Source organism: Periophthalmus magnuspinnatus, chromosome 1, assembly GCF_009829125.3.
Source record: "Periophthalmus magnuspinnatus isolate fPerMag1 chromosome 1, fPerMag1.2.pri, whole genome shotgun sequence".
Lineage (NCBI taxonomy): Eukaryota > Metazoa > Chordata > Actinopteri > Gobiiformes > Gobiidae > Periophthalmus > Periophthalmus magnuspinnatus.
The window spans coordinates 35,601,349-35,628,887 of NC_047126.1; the positions used below are offsets into that span (position 1 = coordinate 35,601,349).

Sequence of the window (27,539 nt, forward strand, 5' to 3'; positions counted from 1 at the left end):
GCTTGTCTCCATGGAGATGTTATTGCTTTGCCTTGAATATCCTATAATACGACATTAAAACAAATATATACATCCCCATCCAAACAAGCAGGTGAAGTTCACAGAGAAAGTTTACTTCTGGGTCAGATCTGTGGAGAAGTGACAGTTTTTCCAAGATAATTTTTAGCAATAAAACAACTGTAAATCAATAAGGGAAACACAGATGGGTTTAATGCTATACTGTGGAATATTCCAGCCTGAGCATTAACATTTCAACAGAAGTTCACCTCTAAAGGTCTAATATGCAGGCTTTTTTTAAATTTTATTTATTGGTTTATTTGACAGGGACAGTGTACATTAATAGCATTGCTGCAAATGCACCAGAATTAGCCAAAAGGCTATTTTTCATCTGTTGTCCCTGGACAGATGGCAAACCTATCTCCCTAAAAACAAGAGTAAAATATTATAAAGTGAAAATTACAATATACTATAGAAAAAAAACATTAAAAACAGATATAACAAACACTGTAAACAAAAGTGTTCAGAAAGGACAAACAAAACACATTCATCATACAGACAGTCCACAGCCATTCAACATCCAACTCAAGAGAAAACACAAGTGTTTGGTTAGTCAGGAGGGAGTCATTAGTAATGTTAATGCACACATGTTTGATGTGTTATGAACCAGTTTTGTTGTTAGCATATGTCTTGATGGTAGTATACTGTCTTGATGGTAGTATACTGTCTTGATGGTAGTACATTGTCTTGATGGTAGTAAAGTGTCTTGATGGTAGTATAGTGTCTTGTTGGTAGTATACTGTCTTGATGGTAGTATACTGTCTTGATGGTAGTATACTGTCTTGTTGGTAGTATACTGTCTTGATGGTAGTACACTGTTGATGGCAGTATACTGTCTTGATGGTAGTATAGTGTCTTGATGGTAGTAAAGTGTCTTGTTGAGAGTATAGTGTCTTGTTGGTAGTACATGTCTTGATGGTAGTAAAGTGTCTTGTTGAGAGTATAGTGTCTTGTTGGTAGTATACTGTTTTGATGGTAGTATACTGTCTTGTTGGTAGTATACTGTTTTGATGGTAGTATACTGTCTTGTTGGTAGTATACTGTTTTGATGGTAGTATAGTGTCTTGTTGAGAGTATAGAGTCTTGTTGGTAGTATACTGTCTTGTTGGTAGTATACTGTTTTGATGGTAGTATAGTGTCTTGTTGAGAGTATAGAGTCTTGTTGGTAGTATACTGTCTTGTTGGTAGTAATGTCTTGATGGTAGTATAGTGTCTTGTTGAGAGTATAGTGTCTTGTTGGTAGTATACTGTTTTGATGGTAGTATAGTGTCTTGATGGTAGTATAGTGTATTGATGGTAGTATACTGTCCTGATGGTAGTATAGTGTATTGATGGTAGTATAGTGTCTTGATGGTAGTATAGTGTATTGATGGTAGTATACTGTCTTGTTGAGACTATAGTGTCTTGTTGGTAGTATACTGTTTTGATGGTAGTATAGTGTATTGATGGTAGTATAGTGTATTGATGGTAGTATAGTGTCTTGTTGAGAGTATAGTGTCTTGTTGGTAGTATACTGTTTTGATGGTAGTATAGTGTATTGATGGTAGTATACTGTCCTGATGGTAGTATAGTGTATTGATGGTAGTATACTGTCTTGATGGTAGTATACTGTCTTGATGGTAGTATAGTATCTTGATGGTAGTATAGTGTCTTGATGGTAGTATAGTGTCTTGTTGGTAGTATACTGTCTTGATGGTAGTGCACTGTTGATGGCAGTATACTGTCTTGATGGTAGTATAGTGTCTTGATGGTAGTATACTGTTTTGTTGGTAGTATACTGTCTTGTTGGTAGTATACTGTCTTGATGGTAGTACACTGTTGATGGCAGTATACTGTCTTGATGGTAGTATAGTGTCTTGATGGTAGTATAGTGTCTTGTTGAGAGTATAGTGTCTTGTTGGTAGTACATGTCTTGATGGTAGTAAAGTGTCTTGTTGAGAGTATAGTGTCTTGTTGGTAGTATACTGTTTTGATGGTAGTATACTGTCTTGTTGGTAGTATACTGTTTTGATGGTAGTATACTGTCTTGTTGGTAGTATACTGTTTTGATGGTAGTATAGTGTCTTGTTGAGAGTATAGAGTCTTGTTGGTAGTATACTGTCTTGTTGGTAGTATACTGTTTTGATGGTAGTATAGTGTCTTGTTGAGAGTATAGAGTCTTGTTGGTAGTATACTGTCTTGTTGGTAGTAATGTCTTGATGGTAGTATAGTGTCTTGTTGAGAGTATAGTGTCTTGTTGGTAGTATACTGTTTTGATGGTAGTATAGTGTCTTGATGGTAGTATAGTGTATTGATGGTAGTATACTGTCCTGATGGTAGTATAGTGTATTGATGGTAGTATAGTGTCTTGATGGTAGTATAGTGTATTGATGGTAGTATACTGTCTTGTTGAGAGTATAGTGTCTTGTTGGTAGTATACTGTTTTGATTGTAGTATAGTGTCTTGATGGTAGTATAGTGTCTTGTTGAGAGTATACTGTCCTGATGGTAGTATAGTGTATTGATGGTAGTATAGTGTCTTGATGGTAGTATAGTGTATTGATGGTAGTATACTGTCTTGTTGAGAGTATAGTGTCTTGTTGGTAGTATACTGTTTTGATTGTAGTATAGTGTCTTGATGGTAGTATAGTGTCTTGTTGAGAGTATAGTGTCTTGTTGGTAGTATACTGTTTTGATGGTAGTATAGTGTATTGATGGTAGTATAGTGTATTGATGGTAGTATAGTGTCTTGTTGAGAGTATAGTGTCTTGTTGGTAGTATACTGTTTTGATGGTAGTATAGTGTATTGATGGTAGTATACTGTCCTGATGGTAGTATAGTGTATTGATGGTAGTATAGTGTATTGATGGTAGTATACTGTCTTGATGGTAGTATACTGTCTTGATGGTAGTATAGTATCTTGATGGTAGTATAGTGTCTTGATGGTAGTATAGTGTCTTGTTGGTAGTATACTGTCTTGATGGTAGTGCACTGTTGATGGCAGTATACTGTCTTGATGGTAGTATACTGTCTTGTTGGTAGTATACTGTCTTGATGGTAGTACACTGTTGATGGCAGTATACTGTCTTGATGGTAGTATAGTGTCTTGATGGTAGTATAGTGTCTTGTTGAGAGTATAGTGTCTTGTTGGTAGTCCATGTCTTGATGGTAGTAAAGTGTCTTGTTGAGAGTATAGTGTCTTGTTGGTAGTATACTGTTTTGATGGTAGTATACTGTCTTGATGGTAGTATAGTGTCTTGTTGAGAGTATAGTGTCTTGTTGGTAGTATACTGTTTTGATGGTAGTATACTGTCTTGTTGGTAGTATACTGTTTTGATGGTAGTATAGTGTCTTGTTGAGAGTATAGAGTCTTGTTGGTAGTATACTGTCTTGTTGGTAGTATACTGTCTTGTTGGTAGTATACTGTCTTAATGGTAGTATACTGTCTTATTGGTAGTACATGTCTTGATGGTAGTAAAGTGTCTTGTTGAAAGTATAGTGTCTTGTCGGTAGTATACTGTTTTGATGGTAGTATAGTGTCTTGATGGTAGTATAGTGTCTTGTTGGTAGTATACTGTCTTGATTGTAGTATAGTGTCTTGATGGTAGTATAGTGTCTTGTTGGTAGTATACTGTCTTGATTGTAGTATAGTGTCTTGATGGTAGTATACTGTCTTGATTGTAGTATAGTGTCTTGATGGTAGTATAGTGTCTTGATGGTAGTATAGTGTCTTGTTGGTAGTATACTGTCTTGATTGTAGTATAGTGTCTTGATGGTAGTATAGGTCTTGTTGGTAGTATACTGTCTTGATTGTAGTATAGTGTCTTGATGGTAGTATAGTGTCTTGATGGTAGTATAGTGTCTTGATGGTAGTATACTGTCTTGATGGTATTGACCATATAGTATAGTAAGATCAAAATGAAGAGTCTGACAGCAGCAGGTACAGAGAGAGGACGCAGTTTTTCAAAGTGAATTGAATAGTGTCATAGTGTCTTGATGGTAGTATAGTGTCTTGTTGAGAGTATAGTGTCTTTTTGGTAGTATACTGTTTTGATGGTAGTATAGTGTATTGATGGTAGTATAGTGTATTGATGGTAGTATAGTGTCTTGTTGAGAGTATAGTGTCTTGTTGGTAGTATACTGTTTTGATGGTAGTATAGTGTATTGATGGTAGTATACTGTCCTGATGGTAGTATAGTGTATTGATGGTAGTATAGTGTCTTGATGGTATTGACCATATAGTATAGTAAGATCAAAATGAAGAGTCTGACAGCAGCAGGTACAGAGAGAGGACGCAGTTTTTCAAAGTGAATTGGAGCCAGAATTGATGGAGCCGGAAATACGCACATTAAACATGGAGTGTGGTAACTAGCAGGTTAGTTGTGTCCAGTCTAGGTACTACTTCTTTTTTTGAATGGGGGGAGTAGTTCCTTAATGTAAAGTGCTTTGAGCCTTGAAGGTGGAAAAGCTCTTCATAAAAATCTGACCATTTGCCATTTAATGTTAAACTGACTGCCCTGGCAGTAATGTGTGAAAACAGAACTGAAAAATCTACTTTAAACTGACTGGAGACGGGTTGAGACAAGGAAAGAGCCTCTGGAGCTGTGTGCACGGCTGACCTCGAGTCATCATAATTCTTGTGAAAACTTTGGATTTCAGGTTTTCCTGTCCAGCCGAGGCCTTCTGTGGGCAGCACTGCCCCCTCGAGGCAGAGTATGACCCGCAGACCGACCATCATTGGCGTCCCCAAGAAAAGTGCTTCATGTGAGATCACTGTTTTTAACTTTTCTTCATTATAAATAAGTTTTATTGTTTTCACAATGTACAACAATGACAGTAAAAGAAAAATGGATGGATCATACCTGGACGGGGATCATACAGACACTGTAAACTGTTACACAAGTGACATAATACAGGGACATTCACTCTCTTGTTCCCAGAGGTGGGTTTTACATTTAGTCAAGTGCAGTTTAATGTTCAAAATCCTATTCTATTCTCTAAATAAAGAGAGTTTTTATCATCGTGGTATTGGGATCAGTATTGAGTATCGTGCCTATTCCTTAGTATCAAAGTCCATTCATTTTCTTTCGCTTATCTGGGGCCACAGGCTAAGTAGAGACTCCCAGACTTCCCTCACCCCAGACATATCCTCCAGCTCCTCTGGTGGGACCCCAAGGCGTTCTCAAGCCAGCTGAGAGATATGTCCTCCAGCGTGTCCTGGGTCTTCCCTGGGGCCTCCTCCCAATGGGACATGAACACCTCCCTAGGGAGGCAAGGACTCTCCACCACCTGGAGAAGGTGCCACCGATCAAGAATCATGGCCTCGGATTTGGAAGAACTGATTCTCATCCCAGCAGCTTCACACTCGGCTGCAAACCGCCCCAGTGCCTGCTGCAGATAGATAGATCCAAGACGGTGTCACATACGGTTGCCCTGGTGATTTTGTGCACTGTGTTTTTTGTTTTTGTGTGTTTGTACTGTGTCAATGTGCTCTTACACCCGTGAAGAGCTCTTAACCATCAGAACAATGACTCCTGCTGATCTACTGCCAGTTTTTTTAGTGCCTGCAGTAGATTTTGTTCTCTTTGGCCAAAACAGTGAGACACCGAAGATGAGGAAAGCGAGCAGGGGCCTTGGTGCACCTTCGTAGACGTGGCGCTCGCCCTTACCTGGGATTTTCCTCTCCAACGTTCACTCACTCAGCAACAAGACAGACGAACTGACGCTGCTGATGAAGAGAAACAAGGAAGTTTCCTCCTCTTGCATCTTGTGCTTCACGGAGACATGTCTCAACGAGCATCGGACTGCGTGCTTCATCTGGAGGGATTCCAGCTCCTCCGCGCGGACAGACAACGGGGACTCTCCGGGGGAAAGACGAAAGGTGGAGGTGTCTGTTTCTACATCAACAACGCCTGGTGTACGGATGTGACTGTGATCTCCCAACACTGCTCTCCCGCCGTGGAATATCTGTTCATTAACTGTAGGCCTTTCTATTCTCCACGTGAGTTCCCTTCATTCATTTTGGCTGCTGTTCACATCCCTCCGTGCGCGGACACGCATGAGGTCCAGCGCGTGCTCGCAGAGCAGATTCTGGATGTGGAGCGAACCTTCCCGTACTCTTTACTAATCATCGTGGGGGATTTTAATAAGGGAAAACTGAGCAACGAACTGCCCAAGTACAAACAGTTTATTAAATGCCCGACAAGAGAGCAGAAGACTGGATCATTACTACACAATGGTCAGTGGAGCCTACAGAACCTACAGAGCCGTGCCCCGTGCTGCTCTAGGATTCTCTGATCTCCTCATGGTTCACCTCATCACTGCTTACAAACAACGGCTGAAACTCTCCAAACCTGCTGTGAGGACTTCTAAGAAGTGGACCAGTGAGGCTGTGGAGGAGCTTCGCACGTGTTTGGACACTACAGACTGGGATGTGATCAAGGCCACAGACAGTTTGGATGAGTACACAGACACTGTGACGTCATACATTTAGTTCTGTGAGGACAGCATCATGCCATCATGCACCAGGGTGAGTTTTAACATCAATAAACCCTGGTTCTGTCATAACGGTGGGTGTAGCGGACCAAAGAGTGCAGACCCGGGGAATATTTACAGTGTTTATTGTACAGATTGAGACAACATACAAAACTGAGGGTTGATCTGATGGTGAGCAGGAAGCCAGGTGCGGGCCAGGATCCAGGAACGTGGAGTGCAGGGAAAAACCAAGACAGTACCAGGGCTGAGAAGCAGGGTAGAAGCAGGGTCGGAGCAGGGTCGGAGCAGGGTCAAAGCAGGGCTGAAGGCACACATAGGATCCGGCACCAAACGCAGATAATCCAGTATGGAACAGGGTGAAGCAACGCAGGCACGACAACGACCTCGCACTGAGTGTCTGGTGCAAGTCCCTCTTATCCACTGCAGCAGGTGATGGTGATTGCACTAATGGAAGGCAGGTGCGCGTGGGAGGAGCAGAGAGCTCCGCCCAGCTCCGTGTTCAGACAGGTGAGGGAGGGGAAAGAGCACCCAGGGAGACAAAACAGGAACAGAAATACACACATCGTGACAGGTTCACACCCAGACTGAGACATCTGAGGAGGGAAAAGGAGATGGCTTACAGGGCAGAAGATCGTGAAGGCTACGGGCGTTGCAAGTATGCGTTTAGCAAAGAGGTGGAGAACACTAAAGCAAAGTACAATACACGTCTGGAGTAGCATTTCTCCACCAATGACTGTCTGGAGAGAGCTTAGGCAAATCACCAACTACAGGCCCAAAGCCCCTCCCACCGTGGACAACAAACAATTAGCAGAAAAGTTAAATAGCCTTTATGCGAGGTTTGAGGTCTCACACCCCTCCCCACCAGTCCAGATGATGGTGCAGTTTTACACGGCCATCATTGAGTCCATCCTCACCTCCTCCATCATTGTGTGGTTCACTGGGGCCACTGCCAGGGACAGAGCGCTGCAGCCTTCCATCTATACAGGACCTGTACGTCTCCAAGACTCGGGGGCGAGCAGGCCGTATAGCAGCTGACACTTCTCATCCCGGACATGGACTATTTGAGCCACTTCCCTCTGGCAGGAGGCTACGGTCCATTGGGACCAAAACCTCTCGTCATAAGAACAGTTTCTGCCCCTCTGCCGTTTGTCTTATGAACACTTTATAATATTTGCACAAAACTGGACACTTTATAACACCGGTCACTTTAATAAGCCACTTTGCACTGTTGTTCTGATGCTGCTGTTGTACAGTGAGGCAAATAAGTATTTGAACACCCTGTGATTTTGCAAGTTCTCCCACAAATCATGGTGGGGTATGAAATTTTCATTTTAGGTGCATGTCCACTGTGAGAAAGATAATCTAAAAAAAATCTGGAAATCACATTGTATGATTTTTTAAAAATTATTTATTTGTATGTTACTGCTGCAAATAAGTATTTGAACACCTGTCTATCAGCTAGAATTCTGACCCTCAAAAACCTGTTAGTCCACCTTTGAAAAGTCCACCTCCACTCCACTTACTATCCTAAACTAGAAGCTCCTGTTTGAGGTCGTTAGCTGCATAAAGACACCTGTCCACCCCATACAATCAGTAAGACTCCAACTACTAACATGGACAAGACCAACGAACTGTCAAAATGCACAAGAGACAAAATTGTAGACCTCCACAAGGCTGGAAAGGGCTACGGGGCAATTGCCAAGTAGCTTGGTGAAAAAAGATCCACTGTTGGAGCAATTATTAGAAAATGGAAGAAGCTAAACATGACTGTCAATCTCCCTCGAATTGGGGCTCCGTGCAAGATCTCACCTCATGGGGTCTCAATGATCCTAAGAAAGGTGAGGAATCAACCGGGAACTACACTGGAGCAGCTGGTCAATGACCTGAAAAGAGCTGGGACCACCGTTTCCAAGGTTACTGTTAGTAATACACTAAGACGTCATGGTTTAAAATCATGCATGGCACGGAAGGTTCCCCTGATTAAACCAGCACATGTCCAGGCCCGTCTTAAGTTTGACCAATGACCATTTGGATGATCCAGAGGAGTCATGGGAGAAAGTCATGTGGTCAGATGAAACCAAAATAAAAGTTTTTGATTTAATTCAACTTTCCATGTTTGGAGGAAGAAGAATGATGAGTACCATCCAAAGAACACCATCCCTACTGTGAAGCATGGGGGTGGAAACATCATGCTTTGGGGGTGTTTTTTTGCACATGGGACAGGACGACTGCACTGTATTAAGGAGAAGATGACCGGGGCCATGTATTGCGAGATTTTGGGGAACAACCTCCTTCCCTCAGTTAGAGCATTGAAGATGGGTCGTGGCAGTAAGTTCCTAGTTTGTGAACTGTATTCATAGACGATGGCAGTAAAAGTCTTCTGAAGTCTTCTGAAGATCCTGGCTCGATGAAGCCATCAGGACAACATAATCTGCAAACAGCAGAAATGAGATCCTGTGGTTCCCAAACTGGACCACCCTCCAGTCCCTGAACCAGACCCTCTCTGGCCCCTGAACCCAACCCCCTCCGGCCCCTGGCTGTACTAGAAATTCTGTCCATAAAAACAATGAACAGAACTGGTGACAAAGGACAGCCCTGGTCCAACATGCTCTGAACAGGTCTGACTCACTGCAGAGAACACAGCTCCTGCTCCGGTCATACAGGAACCAGACAGCCCTTAGCAAAGAGCCCCGGACCCCATACTCCCAGAGCACCCCACAAAGGACACCACGAGGGACACGGTTGAATGCCTTTTCCAGATCCACAAAACACATGTGGACTGGTTGGGCATACTCCCATGAGGACCTGATGGAGCTGCTCCTGTGTTCTGTGACTGGGACAAAAACCACACTGCTCCTCCTGAATCTGAGGTTCAACTACAGATTGGATTCTCCTCTCTAGACCTCACTGGAGAGGTTGAGGAGTGTGATTCACCTGTAGTTGAAACACACCCTCCAGTCCCCCTTCTTAAACAGATGGACGACCACCCTGGTCTGCCAGTCTAGAGGTACTGTCTCTGACCACCACACGATGTTGCAGAGACGTGTCAGACCCACAACATCCAGAGACTGAAGACAGGACTGACCTCATCCAGCCCTGGAGCCTTAACCACAGAGGCCCTGTCACCATCATCACTGCGTCCACTCATCGTTCGGTTTATCAAAGATGAAACTGTACTACACTATTCTTTTTCTTTGCACTACTGCGACATTTTTGGTTATTTTTTGACCATATTATCAGATTTAAGCTGTAAAAGTTTGAATGAATAAATTCTATGGCTCATTACAGACTCTAACGACTGAGGTGTTTCATTCTGCTGTTAATGTATTTATTGCAGCTGGATTTAAACATTGTTAAACAGTGTGTGGATGCAAAACAACTTTCTCCAGCTAAACTCAGACAAGACTGAAGTTATCATCTTTGGCCCACAGAAACATAGAGAAAGTGTCAGCAGTCACCTCCAGTCTCTCTCTCTAAAACCTTCAAATCAGGCTAGAAATCTAGGGGTAATAATGGACTCAGACTTGAACTTTAACAGCCACATCAAATCAATAACATCTGCAGCTTTTTACCACCTAAAAAACATTGCAAAAATCAAAGGTATACTGTCAAAGCCAGACTTAGAGAGACTTATCCATGCATTTGTCTCCAGTAGGTTAGACTACTGTAACGGCCTGCTCACTGGCCTCTCCAAACGAGCCTTAACACAGCTGCAGTACATCCAGAACACTGCTGCTCGGGTCCTGACTAGAACCAGGAAGTATGAGCACATAAGTCCTGTGCTCAGGTCTCTGCACTGGCTTCCTGTAGCTCAAAGAATAGACTTTAAAGCAGCTCTGCTTGTGTATAAGTCTCTCCATGGCCTAAGTCCAAAGTATATCTCCGACATGTTAGTGCCATATGAACCATCTCGCAATTTGAGGACTTCAGGGATCGGCCTCCTGCTGGTGCCCAGAGTCAGGACTAAACATGGGGAATCAGCGTTTAAATTTTATGCAGCTAAAACGTGGAACAGTCTTCCTGAAGATTTGAGACAGGCCTCTACTTTGACAATGTTTAAATCCAGACTCAAAACAGTTCTGTTTAGCTGTGCATATGACTGACAGGTTTTTATTCTGCACTCTTCTCTTTTAATGTTGATTTTATGATGATTATTTGTGATTATTTATGTTTGATTTGTGTGATTTTAATGTCTTTCTTATTCTGTAAAGCACTTTGAATTACCTTGTGTACGAATTGTGCTATACAAATAAACTTGCCTTGCCTTGCCTTGCCTTAAAGTAGAGGCCTGTCTCAAATCTTCAGGAAGACGGTTCCAGGTTTTAGCTGCAGAAAACTAAAACACTGATTCCCTATGTTCAGTCCTGACTCTGGGCACCAGCAGGAGGCTGGGACTAAACCAGGACTAAACCAGGACTAGTCCATTATTACCCCTATATTTCTAGCCTGATTTGAAGGTTTGATACGAGGAGGTCGTTCAGTGTCTATCTGTGTTGTTAGTTTCAGATGGTGTTCTGGATGGCCCTCCTCCCGTCCCCATGCAGATGCCTGTGCAGATGCCTGTGCAGACGCCTATGCAGACGCCTGTGCATATGCGTGCGCAAGTGCTCAAGGCACCACCAGCTAACAGACATTCAGTCTCGTCTTTCCCTACTCAGGTAATCCTTATGTAAGATGGTTTTGCTCAAAGACGTTCACGAATTCATCACAGTTTGACACATTTTGAAGTAATAAGAAAAATCTCATTCAGTAAACGAGCATCGTTATCTGGACTGGAAAGGGCCAGTGCCTCCTGTGAGATCAGGTTCACTCACCAACCAGTCAACCGTTTGGACACTCTTACTAACGTGTCTGTGTGTCTGTAGATTCTCTCTGAAGCATCAAAATGAATGTGAATGACACTGTGGAATGTGGTAAACAAAAATAAACTCAAAATATCTCAAATCTGGGTTGTATTAGTGTGACTGAGCTCGTGTATTAGGCTCTGGGTTGTATTAGTGGGGCTGAGCTTGTGTTTTATGCTCTGGGTTGTATAGTCCCTGACAAAAGTCTTGTCGCTTATCCATTTTGTAGAGACAAAAGCTTATAACCTGACTTTAAATTAATCGATTGGTCTTAGAAATGTCTCATATGAAGCTAAAACCCTCCCAAATTATGCTCAATATACTAAAATAAATTTGCTTCACTGAAGAAAGATTGATCATTTAATGAACACAGAAAGGTCTGATTTTGGCGAGACAAAAGTTTTGTCGCTTATAGAAAATTGAACAAATAATTTACTTCAAATACAAAAATATGTTGCATAACATCAGTGAATTAAGTAGTGGTGCTGTGAGATCCATATTTAATATCTTGTATGACTTCCATGAGCTTGAAGGACTGCATCCATGCGGTTCGACAATGATTCATACAATTTGTTGATGAAGTCATCAGGAATAGCAAAGAAAGCAGTCTTACATGCCTCCCAGAGTTCATCAAGATTCTTTGGTTTTGCCTTCCATGCTTCCTCTTTCATTCTACCGCAGACATGCTCAATGATGTTCATGTCTGGTGACTGGACTGGCCAGTCCTTGAGCACCTTGATCTTCTTCGCCTTGAGGAACTTTGATGTAGAGATAGAAGTATGCGATGGAGCACCATCCTGCTGCAAAATTTGACCCCTTTTATGGTTGGGAATGTAAGAGGTAGCTAATACTTCTTGATATTTTAGGCTATTGATATTGCCTTCCACCCTGCAAATGTCTCGCACACCCCCATTCTGGATGTAACCCTAGACCATGATTTTTCCACCACCAAACTTAACTGTTTTCTGGGTGAATCTTGGATCCATGCGGGCTACAGTAGGTCTCCTGCAATATTTGTGGTGGCTGTGATGTAATTCAAGCACGGATTCATCTGAGAAATCCACCTTTCCACCTGCCACTTTTCCAGTGTCCATCCATTTAGCAGGCTGTGGGCCTTGGCAAATGCCACACGTTTTTTTAATTGCCTTTTGTTTAGTGCTGGTTTCTGTGCACTGATTCGACCATGGAGGCCATTTCGAGACAGAATTCTACAAACTGTTCTGGTTGACACAGGGACTTGAGGTGACCAGGCCTGGTGGAGCTCTGCTGCAGTGGAAAAGGGGCTGGTCCTCCCGAGCAGTCGTCTTGCGGGGTCTGCCGAACCTGGGCTTGTCAAAAACATCTCCAGTCTTTTCAGATCTTTTTCTTATTCTTTGTACTAGACACTGAGACACATTGAAGGTGTCAGCCACCTCAGCAGTGGATCTGGTTAGCATTATGCTAAAGACATATCACATATGGCACACACTAGCTGCCGCTCTGTCCATGATTCTGTGAGATTTGCTCTACCCTGCTCTACCCTGCTTATGATCTTGCCCTATACGCCTTAAATACTTCAGAGCAGTAAAGACCTGATCATCAGGGCTACCTTTTGGAACATTTTTGCTTACCTGTGCTGAGACGCCCCTGTCCCGCCAACTCGGAGCTTCTGTCCTGCCAACTTGGTCCACCTTTCCCGGGCCTGCACAGAGCTCCTGTCCTGTAGATGTTACACTCTACGGCTCCTTTCCGACGTGTCTGTCCTGCACAGATAAATCTGGAGTAGTGTCCCTCACTGTGTCATCTTTCTGGCCTTAGTCCGGCTGATTGTCTGCCCTGGATTCTGCGATCCCGGTGTGTTCAATACGGCGGGACGAGTGCCCGGCTGCCTCCGTAGCCCTCCAGTGATACACACTCCCATATGCCGACAGCACGTCCTCGGACTGGATCCCAGGCTCCGGCCTCCCACTGGACTCTTCGCTTGGCGATGGTACACATCCTGTGGACTCTCGGGAGCTTTATTTGCCTTCTTGGATTACAACTGCAGCCACATCGTGCCGGTATTCAGCGCCGAGATGCTAGCTTCCTGCTAGCATTCACTGGTCTGAGGATGCTGCCGCTGCTGCAGTACTCCCCCTCTACCCTCCGCCGGCTCAACAACCTCTGCCTTCTGGACTGCGCTGCTTCTCTTCAACAGCTTGGACTCCTCCGCAGCTCCCATCCTCCACATCGGGGATTGGGACGTGCTTTTTCCTACCACAGCTCATCTATTCAATTCATTTATTTTTGTAACGCCCAAAATCACAACAACAGTTGTCTCGAAGGGCGTTCATGTTTTGGTTGATGGGGGAAACCGGAGTACCCGGAGGAAACCCATCCAGACACGGGGAGAAACATGAAAAACTCCACACAGAAAGGCCTGGTGACCCGGGGATCGAACCAACCTTCTTGCTGTGAGACATGAGTGATGGCACTCAGTCACCGTGCCGCCAACACACAAAAAACAAAACAACAGGAAGAATCAGACACAACAGGAAAAATCAGACACAACAGGAAAATCAGACACAACAGGAAAATCAGACAACATAAGAAATCGGCCAGGCGAGGGGGAGGAAGACCAGACGAGGAGGAGGAGAGCCGGGCGAGGAGGAGGAGAGCCAGGCAAGGAGGAGGTCCAGCTGTCATCGGGGCATCTGAAAGAGATACACTCCACAGGGGGAGTGGGACAGGGGACAACATGTGAATAGCATTGCTGATGAGAAAATAGGGCAAAGTAGAGGATAGTGCTCAGGTTGCCATACTTCCCCCAGCTAGTTACTCCTACTGCAGCTTATCTTATCCCAGGTTTTAATAACCCTAACTCCCTCACTAAGTAACCTGGTCATACGCTATACCGAAGAGGAAGGTTTTAAGCCTGGTCTTAAATACAGAGACTGTGGGGGCCTGTTTAACATCAGCAGGGAGTTGATTCCATAGCACAGGAGCTTGGTAACTGAATGCTCTCCCTCCCACTGTACTTTTGGACACTCTAGGAACCACTAATAGTCCTGCATTCTGAGAGCGGAGTGCTCTGTTTGGCTGGTATGGGACAATAGCATCTTGCAGATAGGATGGGGCCATACCGTTTAGGGCTTTGTATGTCAGGAGGACGACTTTGAATTTGATTCTAAGCTCGACAGGAAGCCAGTGCAGATATTTTAGTACAGGACTGATGTGGTCTCTTCTTTTAGTTCCTGTTAGGACTCTGGCCGCTGCATTTTGGACCAACTGGAGGCTCCTTATAGTACTTTATAGTACTTTATAGTACTTTATAGTACTTTTGGGGCAGGCGGCAAGCAGGGAATTACAGTAATCAAGTCTAGAAGTAACAAATGCATGGATGAGTTTTTCAGCATCGTTTTTAGGTAAAATATTTCTAATTTTAGTTATATTTCGCAGGTGAAAGTATGCGGTTTTACAAGCTAGGTTTATATGGGCTGTGAATGAGAGATTTTGATCAAATAGGACTCCAAGATTATTTACAGTAGGGCTAGAAGCTATATTCACAATCACATTCACATCTGAAAACACCATCTCGTACATCTGGTCCCACCGCTCTGATACCTCTACATTGTGTCATCACAACAACCTACACGTGAGTCGGTCCAACCTCCGCCCTGTTCCACACGCATCACAACACACCGCAAACTCACATCACCTGAACTTCTCCCTCCTCAACACACGCTCCCTCAGCAACAAGGGACTCATCTTAAATGAGCACATCACTGACAATAAACTGGATTTTCTCAGTTTGACTGAAGACTGGCATAAACCTATGGACTATTTCTCCCTCAATCAGACCACACCCCCCGGTTTCTCGTTCATTGAAAACTCCAATTCTGAAGGGCGCGGCGGCACAGCAGTTATTTAAAAAAAAAAAAAACATTAAACTAACCCCTCTCTCTCTCTGAAACTTTCACACATTTGAATATACTGCTTTAAAACTGTCCGGTCCATCTCCACTTGTAACTGCTGTTATTTACCACCCCCCGAAGCCCAACCCCTCATTCCTTCCAGACCTCACAGACTTTCTGACTCAGTTAAGTGCCATATCATCCTCCATCCTTCTGCTTGGTGACTTTAATTTCCACATAGACAATGTCAACTCCAAACCCGCTGCTGAATTCATGGTCCTTCTTCAATGCTTCAACATCACTCAATATGTCAATTTCCCCACTCACACTCACGGTCACATTCTTGATCTGGTTTGCTCCACTGGTCCAACAATAAACAATCTCTCCAGCCATAACCTCTGCATATCTGACCACCTTGCCATAACCTTCAACATACAAATTCCCCTCACAGCCCATAAAGCAAAACGCACAATAACTTTCAGAAATCTAAAATCCATTGACCCTCCAGCTCTTTCTGTTCTTCTCTCCTCCAAACTGGCTACCTCCCCTCCCCCTCTGTCTGAAAACCCTTCTGAACTTGTCTCTCACTACAACAACACCCTCTCCACCTGTCTAGACGAACTGGCCCCCACCAAAACTAAAACCGTCTCCTTCACCCATACTGCCCCCTGGTGCACCCCTGAGCTCCATCAAATGAAGTCCCGTAAGCGCCAGCTTGAGAGACTGTACAAGAAATCTGGTTTAACTGTCCATCTCCAAATCTACACAGACTACATACAGCAATATATTACTCCAACCTCATCCACTCCGGCTCCAATAACCCCAAAGCTCTCTTTTCCACAATAAACACACTCCTAAAACCCAACTACAACACCTCATCTTCCGTCACCACTGACAAATGCAATCAATTTCAAACCTTCTTTCAGTCCAAAATAGATTCCATTTACAGTTCAATAGACCTCTCCTCCTGCCACACTGCTCCACCTGATCCTCCTCCGCCCCATCAACAGCTCTCTCACTTCACACCCATTTCCTCTGCTCACCTGACAAAACTTTTTTCCGGCATTAAAACTTCTCCATGCTCCCTGGATCCCATTCCCTCTCCTCTCACCAAAGCCTGTCTTCTCCACTGATCATCCAAATCATAAACTCCTCCCTCTCCTCCGGTTCTGTCCCACAGTCTCTCAAGCTGGCTGCTATCACTCCCATCCTCAAAAAACCCAACCTTGACCCTGATAACTGTGCAAATTTCCGTCCCATATCCAACCTCCCCTTTCTGTCTAAAATCCTCGAACGTGTCGTCGCCGCCCAACTCCAAACCCACCTCACCTCCAACAGTCTTTATGAACCCTTCCAGTCCGGCTTCCGTCCCAAACACAGCACTGAAACAGCTCTGCTCAAAGTCACAAATGACCTCCTCCTCTCCTCCGACTCTGGCCACCTCTCCATCCTCATCCTCTTGGACCTCACTGCAGCCTTCGACACAATCAGCCACTCCATCCTCCTGTCCCGCCTCAAAAACTCACTCAGCATCACCGGCTCTGCTCTCCTCTGGCTCCAGTCCAACCTCACAAACCGGCAACAGTTCATTCACTTCAACCATTGCCCCTCTTCCATAGCCCCCCTGCAGCAGGGAGTCCCCCAAGGTTCGGTGCTTGGTCCTCTCCTCTTCATTCCCTACATCCTCCCCCCACGGCAACATCATTTGTCATCACAGTCTCCGTTTTCACTGCTACGCTGACGACATCCAACTTTACATCTCCACAATATCCATCAACCCCACAATCCACTCCACTCTCACCCACTGCCTAACAGACATCAAAAACTGGATGAATCACAACTTCCTCAAACTAAACAGCGACAAAACAGACTTCATCATCATCGGTCCACACAACATCACCAAATCCTCACAACACTTCACCCTCCACTTTGACAACACCACACTCTCTCCATCCTCACTCATCCGTAACCTCGGTGTGCTCCTCGACCCCACTCTTTCATTTGAACCCCACGTCAAGCACATAACCCGGACTGCATTCTTTCACCTCAAAAACATAGCCCGTCTCCGCCCATCACTCACCTTCTGTGCCGCTGAAACTCTCATCCACGCATTCATTACATCCAGAATCCACTACTGCAATAGCATCCTCTACGGTACACCACCCAAAACCCTCAACAGACTACAGTACATTCAGAACTCCGCTGCCCGTCTCCTCACCCACACTCGCTCACATGGACACATCACTCCTGTCCTCCACAAGCTCCACTGGCTCCCCGTCCCTCAGCGCATCCACTTCAAAATCCTTCTTATCACATTCAAAGCTCTCCACAACCTGGCCCCTCCTCACAGACCTGCTCCACCTCCACACTCCATCTCCCTCCCTCTGCTCCTCCAGCTCCAACCTCCTATCCCTGCCCTGTAGGACCAAGCTCCGAACCTGGGGGGACAGAGCCTTCTCCATCGCTGCCCCCCCCCCCCCCCCCCCCCCCCCCTCTGGAACTCACTACCTAAACCCCTCCATGACCTCTGACCTCCCCACCTTCAAGAAAGAACTCAAAACTCACCTGTTCAAAATTGCTTTTAATGTTTGATTTTATGTTGTAAATTTTGTGATATTTTATTCTTGTATGTATTGTGAAGCGACTTTGAGTGTCTATAAAAGCGCTATATAAATCAAATGTATTATTATTATTATTATTATTATTGGTCTTCAGCCTCTTGATAATTAACGCTTTGGTCTCAGGGTGGATCTTAGGCATGTTGTCAGAGGTCAAGTTGCAGTTGATGTGAAGGTCTGGTGTGCTGGGGTTCTTTTATACACACCTACTAATTGATTGATCAGTAACTGATCACAGGTGAGGCTGTAATCTAGGATTGGGTGCATCATATGACAAGGCGACAAGACTTTTGTCTCGCCAAAATCTGACCTTTCTGTGTTCATTAAATGATCAATCTTTCTTCAGTGAAGCAAATTTATTTTAGTATATTGAGCATAATGGGTTGTATTAGTGTGACTCTGAGCTCGTGTTTTATGCTCTGGGTTGTATTAGTGTGACTCTGAGCTCATGTTTTATGCTCGGGGTTGTATTAGTGTGACTCTGAGCTCATGTTTTATGCTCTGGGTTGTATTAGTGTGACTCTGAGCTTGTGTTTTATGCTCGGGGTTGTATTGGTGTGACTCTTGAGGAGAGTAGACGTCATTACTGTGGATGTGTTTGTGAAAGTGTTTTGTCTCATTGTAGGTGACCCACAGTCCCAGACCAGAGCCAACACTTCCACCGCGGTAAGTTCAGCTCATGACACAAACACAGGTAAAAACTTACACTGGTGATATAATGTCTGTATTGAAGTAACAGCACTCTTACTCAAGTAATCTATAGTACAGTGTAACAGCACTCTTACTCAAGTAATCTATAGTACAGTGTAACAGCACTCTTACTCAAGTAATCTATAGTACAGTGTAACAGCACTCTTACTCAAGTAATCTATAGTACAGTGTAACAGCACTCTTACTCAAGTAATCTATAGTACAGTGTAACAGCACTCTTACTCAAGTAATCTATAGTACAGTGTAACAGCACTCTTACTTGAGCCAAGAAATGGTGGAATTTTCAGCATTTAGCATCAATTAGCAAACACTGTCCAAAAAGTTTTAAAACTCAAGAACACCCACAAAATGGATTTAAAGATCACATTTTGAGGAGCCTGTGGTCAGTCCGAGCATTCCTGGTCCTGTTTGGAGTTTGATTTTACACAAAAGGTGAGAGTGACTCACTGAAAAACTGTTGGCTAATTCTAATTGGAGTTTAGATAAGTCAGTACTTTTTGTTCAGATCGTGTTAAAACAAAGCACAGATTAAAGTCTAACAAAGCCTCAGACAGAGCAGTACCTACAGTTAGCATCACACACCCAGGGAATATTGATGACATCAGCTGCAAAGTATGAATTGAACATCTTTTATTTACCACAGGAGGCTCACGGCCAGTAAAACTCTGCCCCCTCGCCCCCCCCTGGTGCGGTCTGATGCGGGCAGACCTCCGTCTTCGTGGATGGAAGCGGCGGGTCGCTCTAACTCCGCCCCCTGGGACTCGATGCCCAAACCACAGCCACAGGCGCCCACAAAGAGAGGCCCAGTGCTGCCCCCTAGACCCAATCCAGGACACCGCCTCTACAACAAATACACTGTAAAACACGTTTTAGTGTTGTAACACAATATGTTCACAGATTTTTACAGATTGTCAATGTTTGATTTTCAGCTTCAAGTCCCTCACGCCGTTGCATCCACAGACTACGATGGCAGCAGCACTGGCGAGCTCTCATTCCAGGTGATTTATAGTCGTTTCCTTTAGTTTACATTGAATTAAGTGCACACAGAAACTACGCATTACTATATGCATTAGCAATAGTCTGGACACTTGTTTTTGTGTATTGTCTTTATCTGGAAGAACAACTCTGCCCAGCCCTAAACCTTTGTACAGCAGCAACTATACCATTATTTTTAGGATTTTTTGAAGAATATCCTTCTTTCTCACTGGAATACTTTGAGTAGCTGTTTTAAATTTCTACTAAATCCCTGTCGTTAGGTTTAATTCCAATATAATTTAGACAAGTACCTCTAATAGCTTTGTACCTTTTTGAGTGAGTGTTATGTTTTACCATGGCCACACTTAGACCACCAGTTACAAACAAGGCTCAATGCAAAAGCAAAGAATCACCAGCACCACTTAGCCACATTAGCCTGTTAGCATGCTACTATGTAAACACAAGCACTGCGATGATATCCTTTGTGAACTGTTAACTGTTAAGAGTCCTAAATATTTTCATACTTCGTATCAAATAAGATGCAGTGCAGTGACAGTGGTATCGGCTCTTGGTATCGGCAGCACATTGAGTACGGGTACTGGCACCTGATATCGAATACCTGATACTGGTATCGGCATTGGTTCATCCGTTGTAAATACATTAACATATTTAATAAATGTTTTTGTAACATTTTGTATTTGCTACAGAAAAATGAAGTCCTGGTGTTGCTGAACCCGATAGACTCCAGCACGTACGAGTGTCAGGTGGGTGACAGGAGAGGGAGGGTCCACAGGTCCAGTATGAAGGTCATCACTCCGCTGACCACAGCCTCAGATGCCTCCGCAGCACAGGTACATCTGGATTATCAATATGGAGTCTACTCCACCATGTGCTGCTATGTGAGCTATGACACGCTAATGCTAATGCTATGTTTTTACCAGGGCGGTGAGCTAACAGCCTCAGGCAGTGGACTAACGGTGGAGGCCCTGTTTGATTTTAGCCCAGGTATGTACAATGAGACACTACCAAGCCTCGAGTTCTAAACATGGACTTTTATTGAAGTCAATGGGCCACGCTCAGTGGCACATGTCACTAGCTTAGCCTTTAGCAGCTAGGTGCATCCGGTCCTGCCCATGGACCATGTGCAGTTGAGATTCCCCCCATGAGACTTTGACGAGATCGAGTAGAGCGGCCACGAAGGAGGCAAGGGAATAATAAATAAATTATGATCTATAACTGATAATGTTTGTACTTCAGGACCTCAACCTACGACTTGTTCACAGTTGGGCTCATTCGCATCACTCACATGTTCATTCATGTCGTACCATGTGACCGCTCTAACCAATCAGAGCTTGAGCTCTTGAGAATAAATAGGTAAAACTTGCCATAAAAGTCGACCTTTGTGAAAGCTGTAGGTGCCCTGTCTCTGTCAGCTCCTGTCAGTCCTTGTCAGTCCCTGTCAGTCAAACATGAGCAGTTTGTGATTACATTGCGCTCTATGAGAAAAATCCTTTCTGGGCAGAAGGGATTTTTTCGATGTAGCACCAACGAGTGGCCACTAGTCCAACTCGAGACGCTCTAAGCAGCAGGCCCCTAAGTGTTATTTTAATAGCTGTGCAGCTACTACTTAACAATAACTATACATTTATTAGCCTTAATATAACATGAACACAGACTTAATTCAACTGAATAAGCGTTGTGCTTGTGGCCTTTGTCTACAGAGGAATGTTTAACAGTTACCATGGCAACACAATCCACACGTTAGCAGACACAGTCTAATAACTTTTTTGATCGTCTTTAAACTCAAGAAAAAATCCCAAAGTGATTTAAAGAGCACATGTTCAGGAGCTTGTGGTCAATCCAAGCGTTCATGCTCCTGTTTAGGAGTTTGATTTTACACAAAAATAATCAGAATCAGAATCTTTTTATTGCCATCGTTTGTGAACACAGTTCACAAACTAGGAACTTATTTTGGTGATAAAGTGCAACATAAAACATAAAACACACTGAATAAATACAAATACAAATAAGGGCATGCACGAAGTTAAAAAGAGATATGCTTAAAAATCAAATCAAATACTTAAAGGTAGAAAAAATATATAGAACAGCAGCATCAGAACAACAGTGCAAACAAAGTTGAGAGTGACTGAAAAACTGTTGGCTAATGCTAATGCTAGCTTGTGGCTGTAATGTTATTTGAGAGGGACTTGTTTAACAGCACAGATCAGCTCACCTGTTATAGTTCAGGTAAGTCGCTTGTGTATCCTCATGTGTTAAAATAAAGCTCAGCTTAGTCTAACATGAGTAACAGAGCTTCAGACAGAGCAGTGCTTCAGTTAGCATTACAATCCCAGGGAATGGTTTGCTGTTTGGATGAGTGAGTTCTGTTCCCTCAGAGAATCCAGATGAGCTGAGTCTGAAGGCGGGCGATGTGGTGACACAGGTGGAGCAGGTGGACTCACAGTGGTACCGAGGAACATGCTCAGGCTCCACCGGGTTCTTCCCCATCAACTACGTCAGAATCCTGGTATGGCCTCCACAGGCAAACGATAGTGTAAAATACATTTTTAATTCAAATAAATGGCAATAATGGTGTCCTCTGTTTAGGAGAATTCACCACAATGGTCGGATAGAAACGTCCAGAAGCCCTCAGCAAAAGTCAGGTACTGCTTTTACCGACACATACATACACGTACTGGAATCCATGTTCTAACGCTGTTCCTCCTCAAAAACACACTGGAGTTGTGTTTTGTTTCATTCACTCATGTAACACTTTATTATTAATCTGTCTACATCTCTAAAGCTTAAAACGCTCTGTTCCAGCTTGTGATGTCATGAAGTGGTTCCTCTCGACGTGTAGGAGCAGCGGCTTTACTCTGAGCTCCTCCCATGTGACCGAGCTCCTCACCCTATTCATATAAAAGTGTTCACATAAATTGATTTTAAAGTGTTCATATAAAGCTTTGTGTGGATGTTTTATGCAGCAGATCGACTGAAACTAAATATCGGCCTGTGCTAGAGATTTAAGGCCAATATCCCATATGCTAAAAATCTCTATCTCTAGTATGCCTTAAAAACACAGTGGAGCACTTCCTATATTACCACTTGATGACATCACAAGGTGGAACAGAGTGTTTTCAGTATGAGAGAAGAACTTGGCCTAAATCTGCAGGTTTGTGTGTTAAACATGTGTGAATGACACAAAACACAACTCCAGTCTGTGTGTGACGAGGAAACGACCTTAGGACAGAGATCAGGAAGCACACTGTCTTTACGTGTTGCCATTGTGTGGGTGTTGTGTTGACGTTGTGTTGGCGTTGTGTGGGTGTTGTGTTGACGTTGTGTTGGCGTTGCAGCGGGCCGAGGTGTGTTGCCAGGTTTGACTTTGAGGCCGAGAGCAGTGACGAGCTGAGTTTCTCTGAGGGAGATGTAATCCAGCTCAAAGCCTACGTGGGACAGGACTGGGCTCGGGGAACTCTTGGGACCTTCAGTGGGATCTTTCCCCTCAACTTTGTAGAGATCGTCCAAGATCTACCACCAGCACCAACCCCACAGCCAGCTACACCCAACAAGATAGCACTGCCTGGTAAGAGAATGTGTCTAGATCAGGGGTCGGCATTAACAAAGAGCCATTTGGACCTGGTTTCCACAGAAAAGCAACGCTGTATATATTGTTTTTTTTGTTTTTTTTATCCTTACGCTTTGCATGGACAACTATAGTATTTGCAAAATATCTGCATAAATATTGATTTGACCTGGTTAATGGGATCTGCTCTGAACGACAGCGTCTGCCATTCGGAACTGTACAAATCACTTTGATCTTTCTGCAGGACTGTGCACTGGCGTCTGTGAGGCGTGAGCGCTGTTTGTTCTTAACATAGTTCATGGTGAAGAATAACTGCTCACATATGTATGTAGATCTGTAGATTGACATGACTCCAAATGCAGATTTCTTAATGTTTATATTGGTGTCAGGGAAAATCTCGATGAATGCACGGTGTTTTGGCGAGTATACCACTTTCATGAGTGTGGCGCTTATTTTGAGCGATGAAAAATAATAAAATACACACATAGACAAAATTGTTGGTACCCTTCAGTTATTGAAAGAAAGACTCACAGTGGTTATAGAAATAACGTGAATCTGACAAAAGTAATAATAGATTAAAAAAATTCTATGAAATTTAACCAATGAAAGTCTGACATTGTTTTTCAACCATGCTTCAACAGAATTATTAAAAAAAAATAAACTCATGAAACAGACCTGGACAAAAATGATGATACCCCTAGAAAAGACTGAAAATAATGTGACCAAAGGGACATCCAAGGTGTGTCCACTAATCAGCATCACTTGTGTCTACAATCTTTTTGAATCAGTCAGTGGGTGTCGTAACGGGTGAGTGTAGCGGACCAAAGGATGCAGACTCGGGGAATGTTTACAGGATTTATTGTAATAATAGGACAAGTACAAACAGCGGGTGATCCGGAGGTGAGCAGGTGAGCATAAAGGGACCCCAGGACGACGGGCAGACCAGACGGGCGTAGGACAGAGCGGGCAGGAGACATCCAGGACCGGAGCTCGACAAGAACACAGGGACGATAGGAACGCAGGCAGGAAAGAAGTGACACGACAATGATCTCGCGCTGAGTCTCTTCTCCCAGCTCCTTTTATGCACAGCAGGTGTGTTGATTGCACTGATGGGCTGCAGGTGCGCGCAGGAGGAGCCAGGAGCCCAGCCCAGATCTGGCAGGTGAGGGAGGGAAAGAGCAGGACAGGAGTAAAACCAGGAGCGGACAGTGCGGATCATGACAGTGGGCCTATATATGGAGCTACAGGTCGTCACTGTGCTGTTTGACATGGTGTGTACCACACTCAACATGGACCAGAGGAAGCAAAGGAAAGAGTTGTCTCAGGAGATTAGAAAGAAAATTGTAGACAAGCATGTTAAAGGTAAAGGCTATAAGACCATCTCCAATCAGCTTCATGTTCATGTGACTACAGTTGCACATATTATTCAGAATTTTAAGATCCATGGGTCAGTAGTCAACCTCCCTGGACGTGACCACAGGAGGAACATTGATGACAAATCAAAGAGACGGATAATATGACAGGTAACAAAACAGCCCAGAAAAACCTCTAAAGAGATTAAAGGTGAACTTCAAGCTCAAGGAACATCAGTGTCAGATCACACCATCTGTCGTTGTTTGAGTCAAAGTCGACTTAATGGAGACGACCAAGGAGGACTCCATTCAAAACAAATCATAAAAAAAACGGATTGGAATTTGCCAAACTACATGTTGACAAGCCACAAAGCTTCTGGGAGAATGTCCTATGGACAGATGAGACAAAAATGGAACTTTTTGCCAAGACACATCAGCTCTATGTTCACAGACAGAAAAATGAAGCATATCAAGAAAAGAACACTGTCCCTACTGTGAAACATGGAGGAGGCTCTGTTATGTTCTGGAGCTGCTTTGCTGCATCTGGCACAGGGTGTCTTGACTCTGTGCAGGGTACAATGAAATCTAAAGACTATCAAGGGATTCTAGAGAGAAATGTGCTGACCAGTGTCAGAAAGCTTTGTCTCAGTCACAGGTCATGGGTCTTGCAACAGGACAATGACCCAAAACACACAGCTAAAAACACCCAAGAATGGACAAGAGGAAAACACCGGACTATTCTAAAGTGGCCTCTATGAGCCCTGAGCTAAATCCTATTGAGCATCTTTGGAAGGAGCTGAAACACGCCGTCTGGAAAAGGCACCCTTCAAACCTGAGACAACTGGAGCAGTTTGTTCATGAGGAGTGGGACAAAATACCTGCTGAGAGGTGCAGAAGTCCCATTGACAGTTACAGGAATCGTTTGATTGCAGTGATGGCCTCAAAAGGTTGTGCAACAAAATATTAAGTTAAGGGTACCATCAATTTTGCCCAGGCCTGTTTCATGAGTTTATTTTTTTTTAATATTTCTGTTGAAGCATGGTTGAAAAGCAATGTCTGACTTTCATTGGTTAAATTTCATAGAATTTTTATTTATTATAATTTTTTATTATATTATTATTATTGGCCAGATTCAAGTTATTTATGTTATTTTCTTTCATTAACCAACAGATACCAAAAATTGTATTTTAATATTTTAAGATCACAATAAACTTCCAATTTGAACTAGGATGAAAGAGCCACTCAAAGCCACAGTATAAGGATAAATGAGCCGCGGTTTGCCAATCCCGGGTCTAGAAGGCGTCTACCACATTCTACAGGCCTATCATATTTAACACGGATGACATCACACATCCTGTAGTCCAATCACATTCAGCGTCTGCAGTGTAGGGCTGCAGCTCACCATTATTTTCATATGGATTAATCTCACTTTTATTTTCTCAATGAGTAATGCATGTAAAGTCCACAGTGCTGTGAAGGTGGAAAAATGCTTTATAAAAAAATGTGACGACGATTTTAAGTATTGTTGTGTTTGCATTGCCTTTATAACATATTGTGGTGTCTGCTTCTCTGTTTCAGGCCTGTGTAAAACCGCACACGATCATGTGACCCCTGAGGTAACCTTCTGTCTTAAGTCCTTCTACGCTCCTGACCTGTGACCTTTGAACTTCTTGTAAATGTCACTTTCTCCACAGTGTGGCTTGGAGTGGGTGGTCGCACTGTACGACTTCTCTGGGAACACGGAGGGAGATTTGAGCTTTGAGACGGGAGACCAGATCCTCGTTATACAACACCTGGACTCGGACTGGAGCTGCGGGCGCCTCCACGGCCGCGAGGGCATCTTCCCACGAGCCTTTGTCACAGCCCCACAGCATTAGGCAGTGCTAGATGAACTATGCCATTGTGTTACTTTAGTAAAAGTACAGGTACAGAGGGAAAAGTACCACATGAAAAAATCTACTTGAGTAAAAGTATTTAAGTACCTGTTTAAAAATGTACTTTAAGAGTAAAAAGTAAAAGTATTTCACACAAGTGTTGTTCATTTGTTAAAGTGTAAATGTAGCGATATTGATTAAAATGACACATATTTTGGTCACAGAAACAAAACAAATACTTTTCTTCATTTTTCGTGTGAGTTTTGTGTTTTATTTTTGTTTTGCTCAAAGCTGAAGTTTGAACTCAAAAACTTTAGTCAGGATGTTTCCACAAACATGGTAAAAAATAACCCCACAAATCATATGAAAAGTACTTTTATTTTTCAGTCTTATTCAAAAAATGTAGTGGAGTAGAAAGTATAGATACTGTGCTCAAATGTACTCAAGTAAAAGTTAAAAGTATAGACTTTTAATATACTTAAGTAGAATTTTGAGGTAGGAATTTTGAGGAAGTACATCACTTTACTACTTGTACTTTGTTGCCTTCCACCAGTGGTCTTAAGAATGTCCTGATTTAGGTTTTTGGCTCGCCTGATCCGATATCGCTTTTTTTATATTCCCGATTCCTGATACTGATCCAATACCGACTGATAATAAGGTAGTATTCCACGTTGATTTGGCCTCAGTTGAATAAAAGATACCAGATATAAAAAGGCCGACGTAAAGATCACCTCAGGATGTGATAAACTGGTCCACAGCAGCTTCAGACATGTGAGTCTGTTTATGTTTCAGGCCTGTAAAAGAGAAGACAAGCAGCGACTAAAAGCTCCTGAATCACACAAACTGACGCTGCAAGCTTATTATTAGTCTGTCTACATCTCCAAAGCTCAAAATGCTATGTTCCACCTTGTGATGTCATGAAGTGGTAGTTTTCAAGTTAACAGCTCCTTTTACCTTTAGTTCAGTAGAGATTGGCCATTCCAGGTCTGAAATGATCCAAATGATTCTAGTTAAGATGTATGGAGTTTAAAAACACAGTGGAGCACCTCCTGTATCACCACATGATGACATCACAAGGTGGAACAGAGTGTTTTCAGTTTGAGAGAACTCAGCCTAAATATGCAGGGTTTGTGTGTTAAACATGTGTGAATGAAACAAAACACAACTCCAGGTCTGT

At 43.4% G+C, this 27,539-nt stretch overlaps 1 protein-coding gene across 3 annotated transcripts in view; it reads left to right on the top strand.

Moving 5' to 3' along the window:
- Positions 1-26,544, top strand: part of LOC117377684 (SH3 domain-containing protein 19-like) — a 39,094-nt gene extending 12,550 nt beyond the window's left edge. For 2 of the 3 annotated variants that reach the window (XM_033974162.2, XM_055224530.1), the window contains 12 exons: positions 4,695-4,799; positions 11,031-11,188; positions 18,490-18,530; positions 19,219-19,432; positions 19,505-19,573; positions 20,258-20,401; positions 20,492-20,555; positions 21,947-22,077; positions 22,158-22,213; positions 22,907-23,136; positions 26,067-26,104; positions 26,183-26,543. In XM_033974162.2, coding sequence (XP_033830053.1) covers positions 4,695-4,799; positions 11,031-11,188; positions 18,490-18,530; positions 19,219-19,432; positions 19,505-19,573; positions 20,258-20,401; positions 20,492-20,555; positions 21,947-22,077; positions 22,158-22,213; positions 22,907-23,136; positions 26,067-26,104; positions 26,183-26,365 — 1,433 coding nt within the window. In that variant the 3' untranslated portion in view covers positions 26,366-26,543. Of the gene's footprint in view, positions 1-4,694; positions 4,800-11,030; positions 11,189-18,489; positions 18,531-19,218; positions 19,433-19,504; positions 19,574-20,257; positions 20,402-20,491; positions 20,556-21,946; positions 22,078-22,157; positions 22,214-22,906; positions 23,137-26,066; positions 26,105-26,182 lie in introns of all 3 variants that reach the window. The other variant, XM_055224528.1, reaches the window with a different exon arrangement.
- The last annotated feature ends 995 nt before the right edge of the window (positions 26,545-27,539 follow it).